Below are 20,631 nucleotides of genomic sequence, written 5' to 3'. Positions count from 1 at the left end.
TAACAACTTTTTTCTTGACTGTTATAGATATATACCTTTGTGGGTCTTGAGGAATAGTCAGTAATTCAACTATATTTAGGAGAAATTTCGCAACTTTATTGTTTACATAGTCATGTCCTACAATGGAAAAAACAAACAGTTTTTTAGAACAAATGATTTTTTCAACTAATTATTAAAAAACTACATGTACATAGTATAATTTATGATTAATAACTATTACAACTAAAACATAACTTAAAATTGTCTATTACAGTTTGTTCTACATTGCTGTGCAACTGACTCGAGGTTTTTACCAGAACTGAAAAGGGTTGTTGAAATGGAGGTAGGGTTTGTTTTGGTTTTTCCAACACATAACCGTTTTTTCTGTCAGGTAGCCCGTCTGATTTTTCTGTTTTGTATTTTGTTTATTTATATTTAGTGTTGTTAATTATGTCATATGTATTTATTAGTTTCAAGTAACATGAATTAAAATTTTGTACATCTGATTTTTTGTTGATAGCTCAATTCTTATATTTTTTTATGGTAATAATTTCTTTTAAGTTTTACTCATAGTTGTTTTTTTCCTGATGTTTGATTTTTGGTGTATCCAATTTGAATTTATCTCCTATTTGTCTAAACTGTGTGGTGAGAGCAGTTTTATCAGGTTCGTTAGTGTTGTTTATTATAGGGGTACAACTATATTTGTTTTGATATACCCTTCTTTTGAGATATTGCTCTGAAATACTAAAATAAGATTTCCCGTAGTTCTCTTCACAAGGAATTTCATACACTATATTAAATTATAGCTCTATTTTATCTTTGTCTTTCATATTGTTGTCAAGTTTGAATAAAATGGCCGTATTTTTTTATGTAATTACATAATCTGTGTAATTCAAGCATTCCCCGGCTTTGATTATTGAGGGATATTACCCGAATTACTTTGCTGGTATCGATGGAGTGGACTGTATTTGAAATAAATCAGAATCATGATGAACAAAATGAAATAAACCTCTATTCTTTTAATCTTCATGAAACATTTGATTGTTTGTGTTTTTTCCGAAAAGTAGTTACAATTTGTATTAGTTATGTTATAATTTTTATTGTTCAATACAACGATTAAGGAAAAGTATTACAATTTACTTGATTGAGATCTTCTTTGGAGCTTGAAGATCTACTACTTTATTTTCTGCTGTTTTTAGGGAATATTAATTTTTATGCCGTTTATTAAAGTTTTAGCTGTGTTGGCCTTAGGTCTTTTTGGACATTGGCTGGTATAATGTAAATATCTTCCAGAGTGGATAGGTTGTTGCCACCATTTTGTTTCTATTTATCCATTCGAGTTTCTAATTAAAAGTACATCTAAAAATAGTATTTTGTTTTCTATTTCAAATTATATAGTAAAATTTAATCTGGAAGAGTAGTTGTTAAATTAATTTAGAACTATTTCTTTTTGTTTATTGTTTGTTGGTATCGCAGTTATCGGTATCACGGTATATCGTCAACAAATTTATATATGAATGGTACATGAAATGAGATTTCGGGCATTACTGTATCTTATAAACCTTCTAAATAAATATCTGCTTAAATTGGGGAAATAGGAGATCCCATGGGGCATCCGAATTTTTGGATTTATGATTTTTCATTAAATTAAAAATACATACTGTTAAGCTACCTCAATTTGACATTGTCTCCTTGTCGGAAAACTTAAATAAAAAAAATAAATAAACGCTGGCTCGGATAAAAAACCATTTATTTGTAAATTAAATGAAATCAAAATACATAAATTAAATTAAAAACAAAATTAGGAAACTGTCTGAGAATACAGAACAAATTTAAAAATAAAAGGTCCTTCGTTTTTAGAATAAAGAAAGGATACAAAAAAACTATGTTGACTATTACTATATAAAAGACCAAAGACAAAAAAATTACAATTAAAAATAACCAAAAGACAAAATTGCTAGTTACAAATTTTCAGCGAATTGATAAACTCCGATGGGCCGGGGTCTTGAAGTCCGTTCCGAAAGGTCGGAGACGATAATCTCATCCAGCAAGGTCTAGTGACGAGTACAGCAACTGGACGACTGTACTTGGACTACTCGACTGGGCGAGTGTACATAGGCAACAAAGTCGACGGGGCAACTGTACCATGGCCACTGACCTTAGGCCACTATTTGTTGTATTGTTGTGGCTAATCCTTACTAGCCAGTATTTCACTCTATAAACATTACATGTATAATTCCGTTCATGTAAAATAAAATATACTTATCATAAAAATACATAGTGAACAATGTAATTGTTTATATTTACTGCCTCATTAAAATATTTACAGATTAATTAATATGTGGTGTTAACATAACGCCCACCAATTTTTGTCTTGGGACAAAAATTCAAAGATTAATTTACAATGATTACTTCGAGGAAAGCAATGTCAATTTCATGAAAAATAAGAAAAGATTCTACTCAAATTGAACAAACAATATCAACTGAAAGGTTTATCTGACTGAAAGATTTCTCCTGTTATCCTCCACTCCCCAACTGTACTGTTCTCTGAAAGAACACTTCACAGCTAACTTGATTGTCCGCTACCAATGGTCAAAGATCTCTTTTTATAATACAAAACAAAATTGAATATAACCTTTTAACCAAAACTTTTTCATTATTTTGTATGACTAGAATAAGTGCTCTTTAAAAAGTAATAGAAGAAATTAATATGAAACTTTTAATAAAGAAAAATCAAGTTGTAAATCACCATAAGTACAGTTTGAAATATATTGAAACATAATTCAAATTTTTAAATAAAATATGGAATCCATTTTGGATCAGAAGAACCTTATGCATGCTTTAGTGTAAAGGTATACACTGAACCAAAAAAAAGTTTATTTTCTATTAAGAAGTAACCTAACCTAATCATCTCACTATAACTCATCAATTATGTCAAACTCATAGTAGCTCCGAGCTTTAAAGTCTCAACATCAATGCTTTATATTTATTTTGTCTTTTAAAGTTCAAAGAATTGAATCGACAATAGAAAAATATATTATTTAGTATATAAAAATATAAATTACAATATATAAGAAGATGGTCAGGGTTGCGGTCAAAAGTGAAACAAAAATAGTTTACAACTATTTATTTTCCAACGTTTCGCCCCACTTTGTAGGGCTTCATCAGGGCTAAAAAGATACAAAATGATACTATGATAAGATACAATGATAGGAATAAAAATTTAAATACCCACGCACTATTATCATAAAATAAATTTGTTTGGCTTACGGCTAAAATATTTATATAATATGTGGGACCATAAAAAAAATATATATATATCTAAATATATTAATATTATAACAATAACAAATATATATTATAAATATAGTATATGTAGTTTATTTATTTATTGAATTTAAAAATTTGTTTAAAAAATAATAATGTATTATTTTATGTTGTGTGCATGCGTGTATGATTGAATTTATTGTTATGTGAGTGTTGTTTTTAATACATTTTTGTTGTACTAAGATTTGGTATTTTATCTTATTTATTCATTTGTCAAATTACTTAACACTTTATTGTTTGTTATTTATTAATCATACGCATTTTATTAATTATTAATAAAATTTTGCATGCTTCAAACATTCTCTGCGACTTGCCAATTTATATGATAAAGAGATCTCGCTCTATAATTTATTTGTTTAAATTCATTCATTTATGCATGTTTAAATTTATATTCGTAATCATAGTATTTATTTATTCAGTATTTATTAATTATGTATTTCATGACTAGCTTGTTCCACTTCACATATTACATTATTTACATGCCCTTAACATAATAGAAAAAATAAATAAATAAAAAATCGTGCTCTACCTTCAAGTTCGTATATCGTTAAAATTGTTTCCATATATTTTTTCTATTTAGTAAATCATTTTAATTTGACAAAATGGGTTTAGATGACCGATCAGATGCCGATATCTATGGGGTTGGGATTCATTCTCTGGATCATAAGCTGCAGCGTGTTAATCGAGGGCTCTTCAAGTTAAGCTCACTTGCTCACTTCACCGCCACGGACAATGACGCATTCATCAATTTTGAAGTCGATTATGACGAGTGCAATACTCTTTGGGCCGAATATAAGGAAATATGGGATGAATTAGATTCCGTATATGCATCCCAGGGAGCTTCTGAAATGCCAGCTGATTGGGATACGGGCTACGACGCAATCTGGAACGATCTGTGACAAGCCAAGGTGCGTTACCGCTAGATTCGGGCTCAACGCACTTCCACTGTTCAAACCGGGATTCGCTGCTCCGATGTGCCTGTCCCAACTGCCCAACATTCAGATCCTGAATTTCAATGGTGATCTATCCACCTGGACGTGATTTCGGGACACATTTGTTTCGCTTGTCCACAACAACTCGCATTTGCCTCCCATAAACAAGATATACTATCTAAGGAGTGCTCTCAGTGGAGAACCGCGTCGCTGCTATCCAGATTCTCTTTCGATGCCAATTCTTATCAGCCGGGCCGAGGACACACTGGTCCAAGAGTATGATAATGCAGACGTTCTCGCATCAAGATGCCTACAAAGGCAAGGAATTTTGTCCCCGTTGTAACATCTGTGTTTAAATCGTTTTCTCGCCTTAAACCCTCAGGGTCACCATGACTTCATTCGGCTATCCAATCTGTGCCGGAACTGCCTGAGGTCGGGTCACCACACTGAAAAGTGCCCTTCGAAGTTCATGTGCTCACTTTGTCACGCCAAGCATCACAGCGCACTGCAAGTAGATGTTCCAATTCCCTTGCGGCTGGGACTTTCCCGAAGTCCGATTTTGTGGGCCATACCCGCAAAATGTCCGGTCTTTGCGATTCTCTTCCGGAAGCAGTCATGGGCATAGCATGCGCCATATTGTATGCCCGCACATCTATTGTTTGATTCCAGCAGCCAATACACATGTCGAAGAATCGCTGGTTTAGGTGTTCTAGTCGACAACATCAAGGGTTCCATGAATTTAAGGCTTAATTCCATTTTGAACACTCTTGTTGTTGAATGTATCACATCCGATGTGTTCAGACATCTAGTTCCTTCAAGGGTAGTCACCGATGTGTCGAAACATGTCCTGGCTGACCCTTGTTTATATGTTCCCGGTCCCATTGACTTGCTCGTTGGTTTTGACCTATACCCCCACCTGATTACTGGTGCTCCCACCAAGGCCTTCAGGGGTCACCTGTACCTCTTACCGACTGTACTTGGAAAAGTCGTCATGGGGACTTACTCCGGGAATGCTGCACCCACCAGCATCTCACTCCTCGCAGGATGATGCAAATGTTCTAATTCGGTGCAAGAAGTTTTGAAAACCAGGCAAACACAGTCCGGTTAAACGTAGGCACCCACGCCGTCCCATGTGGGAATAAAATTGTACCGAAAACTCTTCACGCCTTCTATTCTCATGAAATTGTTTTTCAAATAGTCCTCGTTCTGTTTCCAGGATACCCAGCATATCTTCACGCCACCCAGTAACCACACGTTTTCAGTGTGTACCGACAACTGAGTCTTTTGCTGGTAAGCCTGGGCTTCTCATGGTTAGCGGTAGAAATTAATTCCCGTTGAGGGACAATAGCATTCCAGTCCTTTTCTTGGTCTGTATTTGAGCCATCTTGTAATAGATGACGTATTACTTTCGCCAATCAGCATTCTCCAATTTAACGGTCTAATTTGGTCTGTATCTACATAAAACATTTCGTACGTTATCTATTCATTTTCGCTTCTCACTGTACCCTTCATGCATGCATTTTTATTTCTTCCCTGTATTACTTAGCATTTAAGTACGTGTTCGTTTGATTTTCTTTAACATTGTGTGTATCGGTTATGTTTTCTTAGATATTTAAAAAAAAAAAAAAAAAAGGGCCCGCCTCGCCTCATAAGAGATTGTATAAGATAAATCTGATATTCCTATATCATTATAATTTATAATTATGTTTTTATCTTCATAAAGTTGAAATCTTTTTGCATGATTTATTTATTCTTAAAAGTTGTTATCGTTATTGTTGCCTGTGGGCTTTCTTATCTGGAGCCGGGTTATTACTTAATTCTGTTATGGCAGTCTGCACCTTCCTCATCTCTTAGTTTCTCTATCTTTGCATTGTTTCAATTTGTAAATATGGCTTAGCCAAATTTAGGTGGGTGGTATGTCGGATTTACATAATCTGATTTTTTTGGCTCTTCTATTTTGTATTAAGTCGGGATCAGGGGTTTCATTTTTTGATGTCATGTCTTACCACCTTCACCGGAAGACCCCAAAGACGCCATGACTGCTAAGCGGATTTCCCGAAGCAGCAGGGGAATTATTCAAAGAAAATGATTGCTCAGAGGCATCTGCAGAAGATGAAAGAGCAGAACGACACATGGGCTGAAAACCAATAACCTTTAAAGGCTTTTTCAGGACTAGCTATGTTGTATGCCGTCCCAGAATCAGCAGTAGAACTAGAAGATTGAGCTCCATCAAAATGTAAGAGTGAATGATGTATTTTTTTTACATTTAGAACAGATATTAGTATTGTGGTATTAGAATTGCATTTACCACAAATGTTTGGATAAACAATTACAAATTTTTTATCTTTTTGTGGCACTGTTGAACATTTAAACTTAAAAAAATATGAACAAGAGTACTTATAGTGTTGCTCCCTACAAAATATGCATGAGAATTTAGTATCTGGTAATGCAGTATGGAGAGAAGATAAATTCTTCTTTTGAGCAGTAACAGTTGGCTTAGGCAATTTAGAATTTTTATGATTAATCAATTATAAATGAAATGAATTCCTCAACTTGAGGCCAATCATTACAAGATAAGGTTCGCTCAAATAAAATGCGAAGGGTTTTATCCAATTTAAAAGGAACCTGATTCACCTCATAACTACCTGATTCAACATTAATTTTGAAACATTTTAAAGTTTGAACACTGACTTGATAAACATCTAAAAAGTTTTGCAGAGAAGAAGCATTAGCATGAATAGGAGGAATATCTAAGATCTGATCCAAACATTCATTAATTAAAGCACGTTTATTATGATATTTATCATCAAGTAATTTTAAAGCTTCATTATAACCTTCAGCTGTAATCAGAAAAGCCTGAATTAACTTTAGGGGTTTACCCTCAAGTAAAGAAATTAGATAATGGAACTTGGAATAACAGAGAGTGAGAAATTATTGTGAATTAAAGTTTGAAATTTAGAACAAAATATATTATCATTCTTGTCATTAAACTGATCTATATGCAACTTTCGCAATGCCATATGTAATGTATTTTCTACTGCACTATTAAGGATACCTCTATCGTTATTGACAATAGAATCTTTACTTATATTTGAGGTATTTAAATAACACCATACTAAATTTAATTCCAGACATTGGTTAATGTAATTGATTTATCTTCCAAAGATTTGAGGGCTGAAGTAGAAAATGTTCTGGCCTCAGCCTCTTAAAAAATTTAATCTTTCTTTTAAAAGAATAATTTCAGCTGTTGAAACACCTGGTTTAACCTTTTCTTGAAAGGGTGAAATGGTTATGTGAAGAGGGAATACATTGTCTACTGTTCTTTGACAAATGGCAGAAATGCAAATAATTTTGTAGTGAACAGTAAACTATTAAACTGAAACTGCCCTACAAGGAAAGTGGAAAGTATAAGAAAATTCCATAAGCTTATCTACCTTTATGCCACCTCCCAGCGGCTAGTAAGGCCCTGAAATATGTGATTGTCAATAGCCTCAAGCCAGTCTTAAGTGCTGCGAGATACTACCCGGTTAGATTATTGGCTAAGGTATAGAGCTGGATCTTTTAAGGTTTTGATGTTGAGGATATTGATATTTAAATAGGATATCATAGGAATATCAATGTCAAATGTTGATATCAAAATGAAATGCTGGAATGAACTGCAATTATTTTAATATAGAGTCTGTGGAAGATACAGGATAGAGGGTTCCTTGCCATGGCCTACAACCTGGTGGTCATTGTTGCCAAGAACTGCAGAGTCAGACTGAAGACACAAGTAGAGAGGGGTGTCAATCTCGTAGCATAGTGGGATATAAGGAGAAAATTGAGTATAGGTAAGCCCCAGTCCATTCACATAAGAGGTTCCATGGAGCTTATTTTGTCACCCCAGATATGCAAGGAGAAAAGGTTTGACCATCTATCACCTGAATCTGACTTCTGGATAACGGATCTGTTTCTGGGCCTCAGGTACCTGCCACAATAATCATCTTTATAGGTGTATTGGTTGTAGCAATGGCCTTCTTCCTCAAAGAAGATGGGAACCATCAAATCTGGATTTTACTAGTTTTGATGCGCCCTAGGTATTTTATTTCACTATTACCCTTCGTATCTGATGAGCATTCTCCTACCTATCTTACCTGGGGAGGTGCCTCAATGGAGAAACAGCAGCCTTTCATGGGATTATTATTATTATTTAAGAATTTCACACTTTCTTGGCTATTGCCAGAAATATTAATTTATCAGGGAAACTTTCTAACGATGCTGGCTGTGTTGAGGAGAACTGCTTCAAATTTTTGACTGAGCAGATGGTATTGTCTGGGATAAGCCAGTTGCAAGATATTATCACCAGATATACGTCTGTGTGCTCCAGTTTATAAAGTTGCCAAAGTGATATTTTCTAAGCTTTTCCAAAATGGTTTTATTGATATTCTCATCTATTGGAACAGCAATATCAATAGCATATCCATTTCTTGCCTTTTGTTTTATTAAGACTATGTCTGGTCCGTTATTCCCTACTGTGTGGTTACTCCATTTGTCGATATTATTATTGGTGTTCCTACTACACATTTCAGATGGTACAACTCCTTTGTACCATCCTTTGTCCTTTGCCCTTGGTATTGAGTTGGTAGACCACCTTGCTCCTTCAAATTATATAATATAATGGGAACAGTGCCATACAAAACCACAGGGGGCTAAAACAATCCCCTCAGAATTTTAAATTGGTTATGGGCATGGGTAGGGCCAATTTTCAGTGTAGTTATCCAGCCTACCATTGAATTTTAATGATGTCTGTGTACTTTAGGTTGAACCTTATAAATTTCTATTACTTTGAGCAGCCAACTGTGTGGTACAGAATCAAAGACCTTATAATCCACACTATTGAAAGATTGACCTGAATTTTTGAAACTTTTGTAGCAATTAAAAAATCTATTTTTTGCAACCTCTAGCCCTTTTTTTTTCAAGTAAGGTGTTAATATTCCATTGAAGCCTTTTTTTCCATTGTGGTATTTCCCCACAATCTGTTTAAGTTTTGTTTTTACTAATATTCTCTATTTTCATTCCAAGTCCTAAAATAACTTGTTATGACAGTTGGGTCATTCCACATCAACTCAGCATACTTTTGAACCTTACTATCTCTGATTCTCTTCAAATTTTTTCACAGATATGTAGGTATAAACTTGGTATTGATACATAAGGTTGAAATTGATTATTACAAATAAGCTCCCATACAAAAAATTCAATGCATCCTAATTTATTTAACAATTTCTGGAATTATTTCTTGAACCTTGGTTTCCAACAACCAATAAATAAAATATGATCTTTATTATTAATAATTATACATAGTTAGAAGTATCTTTTGCATTGTAACATTGATGGGCAATACTTTATCAAGAAACATACGACAACATTTTTATTTATTTTTATCCCCCATCTTCAACTATTATTTTACCATTTGAAATATATATATATATATATATATATATAAAAGCTGCTCGAAAAAATTTGTTTGTTTACAACATATATTATTTTGTTGGTTATAATTTAAAATATAATTTTGATATGGATAAATACTTCTTCCAGGAGTCTTTCACAATTCTTTTATACAAATACGACAAGAATATGATTTAAAATAAACAAACTTAATAGATGTGAACAAATAAACAGGTAAGAAAATAGGTTTAAATAGTTAGAAGAAAAAAACATTGAAAACAAAATATTAATATATGCTATATTAAATAATTACTAAAAATAAACATCATTGGTAATCCAGGAAAACCAAATATAACCAAACAAAAACCTTTAATATCAGGTTTAAGAGAACCTCTATCACTGCAATGGGAGTGATGCTTTTGGCATTAATCATAAGGCATGCCAGTCCTTAGAATTTCCCTAGCCAAGCCCGTGATTTGTTGGCCGTATCCTTATGCCTTGTCCTTTCAACATGACGTTGCCATTTCAGTTTACAGTCAAGGGTATGTTAAATGCGGTGGTCTGACTACGACGTTCTGTCTATTAGTGAAGACACAAAGACTGACCATTTGAGGGTTGATGCCGAGGCCACCATCCATTCATGAGGTCTACTGATGTCCAAAGCAATCCAGCAATTGTCTCTAGTTTTAGAAATTTGCCTCCTATTAGCACATCGATATCATCAGCATATCCCTACGTATAAAAACCTGCAGTATTTGATTTAATCAGCAAGGTGTCATCTACCAAGCACTACAGGAGAGGAGGTAGTACACCACCTTGTGGACAGCGGCCAATGGGCTTCATCCACAGTTTGGTGTTACCCAACTCTGATGTGAGCTTTCTTCCTTCCAACATCCATTTGGAAGAAAGCTGTCTCACCCCTTTAGTTTCCATCTTAAAGACCCCTAAAAGCCAGCTTCCTCTTCCTTGATGCTGACCAACGTCTACCCGTTGACCTCAGGAATCCTGGAGTTTTGGAAACCAATTTTCCTCAGGAGAATGTCTCCCTCTATCCTATCACCAAGAGAGAAAATTCCCACCCTGGTGGTTCTCCTAGACTGACCTGAGAGTGACCTTTCTAGCTATCTGAGACAGCCAGTCCTTACCCAGGCTAGTTGTCATATAGTACTATGCACCCTCCAAGATGGAAACTGTAATTACTGAATTTGAGGTGTGTACCCCCTTGTTCCAACTGATCCATGATATGGACCAGATGTCTTTGGAATTTGCTCTCGTGTGAGCTGAACGGATGTATATCCGTTTGGTATGATAGCTACTTTGTTGCATCCAGCAGCATTGGCATATGATGGTCTACTTGGACCTCCTCTCCTTGGAATCTTTGTCACTGGTGCAGAGGTCTCTGGGGAGGATATAATCCACTTCTCAGTGGATGGTCTCGGTCTTACTTGGCTCCGGCCCCTATTGACAGAAGTTAAGGGACTTGGTTGTTCCTCAGTGTTTTAAGACCAACCTACCAGCCTATTTCCAACCCTCGTGGATGTTCCAGATCCCAAAGAGCTCTGGTCCCTATCAGCCAAAGCTGAAGAGCCTGACAGCTTCCCAATATTCTGATACTGGTCTAAATCACTAAGCTCTCCCTCCACAGCAGATCCAGGTCCAGTAGTGCTCTGTTACCTGTCAACCAAGGTTGAGGGGCCCTGAAGACTCCCAGTATCCTGAGATCGTGATGAGTCTTTCTTAATAGCGCATTGTTTTCTCATCTGCCATTTCGTCTAGGATCTCCACCACTGATGTCACCACCTATTCCCTCGCCCCCCCCCCTGCTGCACTGTAACATTGCTCATGTTTTCCAACTGTGGCAAGTGAGCTACTTGTGGTGTCCTGGGACAGTTCCAACACTGGCCCTGACATGTCCAAAAAACCTGAGAACGCATCCTCACCTGAAAAAAGGAAAGAAAACTTATAATTTTTATCTGGGTTCATTGTTGTTCCTACAAGAATGAGGGTTCTTAAAAACCACTGCAGGTATTACCCCCTCTCCCTGCAATGGGCATTGAATACGATGGGGTGTGCTAGGTGCCCCAAGTTGTCATTTAGAGACAGTATATTTTTATACAATTTATCCTCTCCCATTCAACCTCAGCTTGAGCTCCCTCTTCTTGGCTTGGGTGTCCAAAAGGGTCTGTCATGTCTATCAAATTGATAAACATGACAAGTCCCATTAGACTCCTCAGGGGGACACCACATAGAGGTGATAGTAGGCGTTGATAGGGATAGGGAGAACTGGGAATCCTTAAGCAGTGAGTTGGGCACTTTGGTCTTATTCATCCGCAAAGAGTGGGGGAGACTCCCGCATCCATCTCCCTCTTTAGTCCTCCTGTTACCCTACCCATTACCTCCATTCATGCTGCAGGTTAGAAATTCGCCTTTGTTGTAGAAATAAAATTCTGTTTTTACATCTTTTTCAAACTTATCTTGATTTGTTTTTTCTTCTCATGATTATATTTTTTTTCTTGGAGTGGAACTACATGTTTTACTATCCTTTAAGGCTCTCTGGAATGATGACTGACTATTCCCAGTTGGGTTTTCTTAAAGTCAATATTTTTCCCATTAATTACATATGCCAAAGGTTTAATAAAATTATACATGTTCCTAATAAGATGTAGGTAGTTGACCATAGATTAATAAGTAGATAAGATGGTAGGGGGGATTCGTTCTGCAAAAAAACACAAATAAACAAAAAATTATTTATTTGTGCCAATGTTTTGACTTGATTTTCAGGTCTTCATCAGGCAGTTTTAGTCAGGGATTCTTAAACTTATTCTTGTAATTATACCTATCCAGTTAATGTTCTGTTTCACTTTCCCAGGAATTTATATTTACTTTTTTTTTAAGGATTTAGAGTAATTTCTTTTCTGTGATATATCATTTTCTGTTATGTTAATTAACTTGTCTTCTTCATTTTGTAGATGTTCTTTTATTGTCTTTATCTCATTCTGTTGATAGATAAAAGAATCTTTATATTTTTTTTTCTGCACTCAAATTATATACTTAAAATATTATCCTGACCTTGAAATAAAATATTTCTTATACGTTTAGTTTGGGTTGTATGTTCTTATAGGTATTATCATGCTGAAATTACTCACTAATTACTTACTTTACTGTTTTTATTTTTCATTAATCAATTCCTATAGAAAAGATATCAGGTTACTATTTTTCATTTATGTAATTTCCATGTTATAGATAACTTTATTTGGTCTTTTTAGGTTAGTACAATAAGTTAATTTTTTGTTTTAATTAATAAGTAATTTGTTCTGTGTTTTATAAACAGAGAAAAAGATAAACAGAAGGATCGTGAAGACCTGTGGGGTAAAGTGGAAGATTTAGCCATGAAAAACCCTAACTATCAAGATATTTACATTTCTGATTTATGTAATTGTTCGTTTGAAAACAATAATTCACCTCCAGAAAATGATGAAGTAGAATTATCCTATGAGAAAATTGAAGCGGAAGTCAAGGAGGTTTGTAATATTTTTTTGTGGCCAATCTTTGAACATAAAACGTTTTTGTCATTGTTTAGAGCTAGCGACAGGCTTTGTCATTTGAGGATTATTCAACATTTTAATCTGTTTACATTTATCCCAGTTTTAGGATGAATTTGTTGTCATTATTTGATGAAATTAGTTTATAATGGAGATATATTTGACCATTGATATCAAGGAGGCGATGGAGTTAATTTCAGAAATAATATATACAATACTGATATATACTGTTTACTGTATGCAGTTATTTTGGCCTAACTTATAGGTCTTCATCAACTCTAAGAAAAACAAGATAATAAAATAGTTGAAATGAGAAGAATAGATGTAGTGAGATTACATAGTGAAGTATGAAAAAATTTAAAATAGTGTTAATAAAAATATAGAAGTTATTCAAAACAAATAAATATAAATTTAAAATAGTAAGTAATGTTGTTTGTAATAGTGAGGAATAAGGAAGTGGGAAGGTGGTTAAATATGTAACGGAGAACAAAATAAAAAATTAGCATCATTTAAAAAGTATAAAATTACAACAGATTCTTAAGAGAAGTATATATAACATAGTAAGATAACTAAAATAAATAAAAAGCTTATTTGATTATTCACTAGTTCGCAATAGGATAAGAAATTTTAACATATTTTTCATGAGTAGCCATCTAACAGAAGGCCAAGGAAATAAGGTGCAAGTGGTGCCCAATATTATTTTTAAAAATCTATTGCTGATAATCCTTTCTTTAATTATTTTATATTGAATTTTTCTTTAGCTGCTTTTTTATTGTGTTTATTTTTATTTACAAATCCTTATTTTTCTCCTTCCTATGCTAGAGCTTAGTACATCAATATTTCCTTAGTCTTTTACTAAATACTCTCCATGAATAGTATATTAAAATTTTTCATATTGTAGCTATCCGGTCTAGAATCAAGTAAAGTTCTCTTTTTTTTATTATCCTTATCTATTATATACCTCTCTCTCTCCGGTTCTTAACATTTTTAACCACTCCTCCACTTCCTTGTATATTAACAATCACTCATTTGATATTTCAAAATGTTACGTTATTTTGTCTTATATCACTTCATTATTTTATGAATACTGTTTTAATTTTTTTAAAAATATATCATGTAATCTTACTACTGTATTTATTCTTTTCATTTTCATTATTTTTGTCTCTCATTTTTCTTAGCCCTGATGAAGGCGGCACATCTATAGCTTAAGTCAGAACAATGGAAAACATTTAACATTATTTTTCAGTACTGTGTTTTATTTCTGATTGCACCTCCAACCACCACCTCCTTACATTTAGTTTAATTTATCCATAATAAAATTATAAAGATTCAATCTTAGTAGATTATTTTAATCCGATCTATTTCTCTATTTTTATATTTTATTTACCTTATTGACAATTTTCAATTGCAAAAATCGCTAAAACAATGTGTAATCAATGTATATAGGCAGTCTTACTGAAAACAAATAATTAGAACTTTCAAGCCATTAAATTTTGTGGGTAGAATATCATTTATATGTTTTATCAGTTCGATTATCATATTATTTTGAGTTTGTTATTTCATTGATTGGTTTTATGTGAGTTTATGTTCTCTTATTTCATTGTTAGGATTATTGATTTCAGATGTTTTGTATTGGAAAATTATCTGAGGTATAAGTTCTCCTTTTCCCTTTTAAATTCACTTAGACATCTCCATATACATATTCATTTAATTTTCAGGTAAAAATAAAAATAAAATTTGGATATCTGAATTATAAAACAATCTAAAAATATTTAATATCTCTCAATATTTAAATATCACTCTTTTACTTGTCCCAGGTAATATTTCACTAGTTCTGATTTTACATCTTACATCAGATGGTATGGATTCCATCCCTCAGAAACATGTATAAAGAGTGACTCTGAGGAAGTGACATTTATGTATCCCTGAGCCTGTCACCTTGTATAGAGCTCAGTCAAATTGAAAAAAAAAATAGAGTTGCCTGTTTAAGATTGGAAGGCCCTATTTTGAAATCTTGAATATCTGTTATAGAACTCTTAGATCCTTCATTTATTTTACTAGTTATCAGAAGTAGGGTTGCTAAACAGACATATATTTTGCATTTATACATAATGTTTCTTACTCCCTGTTCATCCCATTTTTTTTTCGAGAGTTTTGAGAATTGAAAATGAAACTTGATAGACTTGCAAATGAAATTTCTTTTGGTGGTGAAGTTTACTTTGTTACCTCTTCTAGTTCTTCTTATCTCTGATATTTTCAATGAAAATAAATATTTTAAATGAAGGACTCTCATAAAGAATCTGATATTAGAATGATTTTATATTGGTGATTTTTTTTAGTCCTTATGCTCTAAAGGCATATATCACAAAACATCTTTTTTTTAATGGTTTTTGATGATTTGTTTCAGAACAATGCAAAAATCAAACATGGTTATTTAAGAATTCAATTTCCCATAAGAACTCAGAAATTACAGGGGTTTTTGGCAAAACTCAAATGAAAATATTATGCATTTTATTTTTCCCAGCTGGCCAAAGAGAATTAAATTATGTGGAGGTATTCTTATGAGAGAGAAGAGAGAAATGCTTTATTCAGCCATGCTGCCCAATTACATTAGGTTGCTACACTACACAACATACCAATCAATCCAGGATTGGACATCTACACAATATAAATATATATATATATACACATTCATATGTTATAACAAAAAAAATTGTTGTCCCCCTTTTTTCCTCACAATCAGTGCTAGTCTACAAATCCTAATACTAAATATAATACTAACTACAATAATATTTTGGTTTATTTCATTTCATGCATTTTAATTCTCTTTTCTTTCTTTACTTGATAATTCTGTTCTCCCTATCTCACTCTCTCAGACCTCCCATTTCCTGTGATCTGCTATCAATGTTCAATCTGTTAAACAACTTTATCATCAGATAGAAATGTGGAGCCAAACCGAGTGAGTCTTCTTTTGAGTCTCCTTTTCCCTTGTAGACCAATATTATGCACCCCTGGCGCAAAGGCTCTGGTACATACCCCACCTTCAGCACGATCTCCACAATATACTTAATGTGTGTTACTTCAAAGTATTCTATTGTGTGAACCAACACACCATCCGGCCCTGGCGATGAGTCCAATGATGTAGACTTGATAACTTCCTTCACTACCTGAACATCAGTGGACGTCAAATTTGGCATCGGGGCGCATTTCTCGTAATCCGCATATTTATGGAGATTCTCTTTTTCGAAGAGGCTTCTAAAATGCTTTTCGATGTCAGATATCAGTGGCATTGCTTGGCAGCGTCGGCGTTCATTATGCTCTGTACCACTTTTTTTCTTTGATTGTAATAATTATATTGAGCTAATTCATAGTGGTACTGCTCCTGCCGATGGTTCCTATCTCCCTTGTTAGCTCTCTGGGGATTCGATACCTTCCCCTCACCCTTATCGGCCATTTTGGTTTTATTCCTTCTTCTCATTTTGTAGAATTTAATGGCAGGGTGCTGTGGGCCTAGCAGTTTGGTGTTAATATTTTTAAGAAAATTCAAAAACCGCTTACTGCTTTGTCAAAATCTGCAGAGTTGAATTCTTTTCCTTTCATAATATCCTGAAAGACAACCAACCATTTACTTATTTCTAATTTGATATCCTCCTTCTCTCCCTCTCCAACTTCCTGATCTCTTGAAATATTAAGTAAGCCCCTTATTTTTTTGTTGTTTTCCTCCCTGGAATGTTTTTCTGCTATAAGGGTCCCAATACCTTTATCACCCTTAAAAGCTAGCCCACAGATTGGACAAACTTTATCAATTGTCTGTGGGGGAGGATCTTGTTTGTCCTTTTCTATTTCCGTCTCATTATTTGTCTGTGGGAACGCAGGCAATCTTGGGAAGATATCAGCCATTGATAACGCTTTGCCCAATACTACGCCCTTCTCATCCTGCCACTCAACCTTGACATACTTTTTTCCGCCATCTCCAGTGGGATCCAGACATCACAGAGACAACCCTTGCTACCTGAACAGGGCCTCCCGATCTTGGAACCCATCAAAAATCAATATCATAGAGGACCCATTAAAAAACAATATCAACAGCATATACTGAATCTCCTAATTTGAAAATATGGAGACAATAGTATCAAATGCTGAGGAAAAAAACAAAAGCGATTATTAAAAAATAATTATTAAGATATAGAAAAATATGATAAAAGTTAACACTATAAATAAATAAATTGTTAAAATTGGTTAAAACTATGTGAGTCATTAATCTAAAATATAAATACAAACATTTAAAATATAGGAATATGATAAAAAAAAATCTTAAAATTTGTTAGTCGATTGATAATAAGTTAAAATTTAATAAATAATAATTGGTTTTAATGTGTTAGTCAATAGACAAAAAAAATATACACAAGTATTCAATAGAATTGGTTAAAAACAAATACATAAATTCAATGAGATGTAAAATCCATCTGATTATCCTCCCATACCCTATCCACACCGCTAAATTTATGAATGTCTATTTATCTCTGCACATTAATACTTCTACTGGAAATGAGAGTTAACACTTGAAAGAGTATAAGGAAAAAACAATTAATCATAATTTGATTCAAAGTTAAAAATGAATCCCCTATCATGAATCAATAAAAAACCAAAACAAATAAATGAGTGGGGATTTGAAGAAAAACACTTAAGCTAGGAGAAAAAAGAAGAAAACAATGGTAATAAAACTAGTTACACATACCAAAAAGTCAACAAAAATCAACATCATTATAATAAACAATACACGGTGTTGGGCTACTCTGATAGACGTTAGTGATCTAATGTCATTGACCTCAACCGCCACAGCTAGCTGGCACTCCAGTATGGAGGGGACCTGCAGGTTTAAACCCTCCGTCTGATAACACGTGCCGTCCCGGTTTAGTGCTGATACTTCTCATCTCCCTAATCTTCAAAATCTATGCCCGATTTACACAAAACTCGACAGATCACTTTCTTGCCTCACTATCTTGCCTTATGCCAATTTTTAATCAAATCGGACAAGAAAAACCAATTCACACATGAGGACAGCGTGGAGCCAATGTGTAGAGCTGAACTCCCGAATATTTCTCAAATGATTTTTTCTTTGTTTGTTGGATTTTATGCCTTCAAGAAAATCACCAAATTAAATTTTTTATGGGGGGTCCTTCATTAAAAATATCTCTTTTCATCAAAAATCCCAGACTTAGGTGTCCTTGTGAAGAACTGGAATAGGTCGAATTCACTACCAAAAAAACTTCGTTCTCTATAACAATAACATACCAAGTTTCATTTTGGATTTGTCAGGATTTTCAGAAGAAAAAGGATTGAGCAGAGAGTATGTTCATACCCTCATTAGAAAGAAACATAGTATCCAATAAGTTTTTTCCTTTGAGATTTGCACATCACTGCAATCAGAAAATTATTTTAATTTAAATTTGTTGTAAAAAGTAAACGCAATCATTATATTAAGTTTAATTTCTTAAAATGCAGTCTATTATTCATTTGCAGTGGTTAACCTATTAGAAATGCAGTAAGTTATAATTTTTTTGGTTAGTAAGATAATATATTATTTCTGAGAAGAAAGAAACACCTTGGATAATATATAACGTTTCAAGGCATCTGTAATGGTTGTTAGCAACACAGGTTATAGTCTATTTTACTTTTTTGTAAAATTATTATTTTCGTTAACATTTAAAAATATTTTTTCAAATGTACATTCATTAAAATAAAGTTTATTAAATTTAAAAGTTTTTAGTTATATATTTTTTACTCCTTTCTCCAAGAAATGTTATTTTGTTCTGTGGATACAGCCTTCAGTGATAGAAAAGATTCCATTACCTAAATGATTTTAGTGGGTAGGTAGGTTTTTCTGAGGATTTGGAAACTTTATAATTTAAAAAGAAAATGAATACATTTTTATTTATCTTAATCTATGCCATTAATTCTCCTAACACATTTAATTTAAATTTACTGAAACTTTATTTTTTTTAGTTGCTTATGAAACCAAAGAAAAAACCCACTAAGTTACTAAAGAACATGTTTCATAATGTGATCTTTAGCTCCAACAAAAATTGTCAAAACTAATCAGTCTAAAAAAATGTATTTTTTACCCCTTCACCTTCAGTGGGACAAGATATCCCAGTGGGCGCTTTGAATTGTGTGTAAACTTATTGAACTGTATTTCTGCTGGTAAACAGATAACTACCTGAAAGTTTGTTTTGTTTTTTTTTGGCAAAATTTTCTTTAATTTACTTCTTTATTTTCTATTGATTTCTTACTTGTAACTGGGAAAACATCAGCGTAACCATAGGAGAATCAGTTCCTTAGCTTCATTAAGATATTTTTTTTAATGAGGTGTAGGTAGTTGACCGTAGATTGATGATTGGAGAAGTTTGTCGGGGGGGGCTTCAAACTCAGGTCGAAACGTCGGCATAAAATAAATAAATATGGTTTTTTTATTTATTCTTGTTCTTTGCTCACCGGGGTGCGGTCGACAAACTTCTCTAATTATAAAAAATAAATTATGAGTGCTTTAATAAATTAACTATTTGGGAACAGGCTAGGGATAGGCTTTGTTTGTCTGTTTTGTGATTGACTGGAGAAGCTTCTAATTGTATAAAAATGCTTAGGGATAACAATTGTTTGTTGTGGTTAGGGACAGAGGCTAGTATGGAGGTATTGTCAAAATCAAAAGAGTGTTTGAGTATTAAGCTCTGTTCGGATAATCTTGAAGCCGTGGAATTATGGGAAGAGACAGAATATTTGTGCTGGGTTGTGCGGTCTTTAAGCAATTTTTTTGTTTCGCCAATGTAGGATGCATTACAATTAGAAGTGGAACAGGAGATATGGTACACAACATGGGAACGGTATTGAGGAGGAATTGGATCTTTAAAATTGGTGTAAATAAAAGACAGTTAGTTATGGGTTTTGAAGGCTAGGCGGAGGTTAGGGATGGAGGAACGTAATTGTTTATGAATGTTATCTGTAAGGAAGGGGATGTAAGGTAATGATCTGTATTGGGGGATGGAAAAAGATTGTAGAGAATTTTGTGAAGATAGGGGGGTACGGTTTTTATAAGTGTAAATGAGTTTGTCGATGATTTTAGGAGGGAAGTTGTTGTTTAAGAAAATTTGTTTAATGCAGAGATAGTTATTATCATGTAAATGGGAATCAGAGAGGGAAAAACCACGATGAATAAGATTTATTAGATTTAAACCACGATCTTATTGACTTCAGTTCTATTTTTATCATTGGTATTTCATATCAACTGTTGTGTCATAACGGTCTTTCTTGACAGTTACGTTTCTAGCGAATCCTTTGTCTGTCGCCCACTCTGGTGAGGCTTTCTAAAAATAAAAAAATCAATCAGTTTTAGGCATACCTTCTATGCCATAACGTGAGTCTCCTTT

The 20,631-nt window shown here is 33.6% G+C and overlaps 1 protein-coding gene across 9 annotated transcripts in view; it reads left to right on the top strand.

Annotated features, from left to right (window-relative positions):
• Nucleotides 1–20,631, top strand: part of LOC106687760 (serine/threonine-protein phosphatase 2A 56 kDa regulatory subunit gamma isoform) — a 68,951-nt gene that overhangs the window by 21,082 nt on the left and 27,238 nt on the right. For 6 of the 9 annotated variants that reach the window (XR_010842683.1, XR_010842681.1, XM_014431816.2 and 3 more), the window contains one exon: nt 12,997–13,186. The exons of 1 other annotated variant lie outside the window; for it this stretch is intronic. Coding sequence is in view for 5 of the 8 variants with exons in the window: in XM_014431816.2 (XP_014287302.1) it covers nt 12,997–13,186 (190 nt within the window). In the remaining 3 variants the exon portion in view is untranslated. Of the gene's footprint in view, nt 1–12,996; nt 13,187–14,829; nt 18,973–20,631 lie in introns of those variants that run through there. 2 more of the 9 variants (XR_010842684.1, XM_014431838.2) reach the window with 2 other exon arrangements.

Source organism: Halyomorpha halys, unplaced genomic scaffold (assembly GCF_000696795.3).
Source record: "Halyomorpha halys isolate HHAL.00 unplaced genomic scaffold, Hhal_1.1 Scaffold40.1, whole genome shotgun sequence".
NCBI lineage: Eukaryota > Metazoa > Arthropoda > Insecta > Hemiptera > Pentatomidae > Halyomorpha > Halyomorpha halys.
The sequence above is the reverse complement of the archived record's forward strand: the minus strand, read 5'-3'. Positions and strand labels throughout refer to the sequence as shown.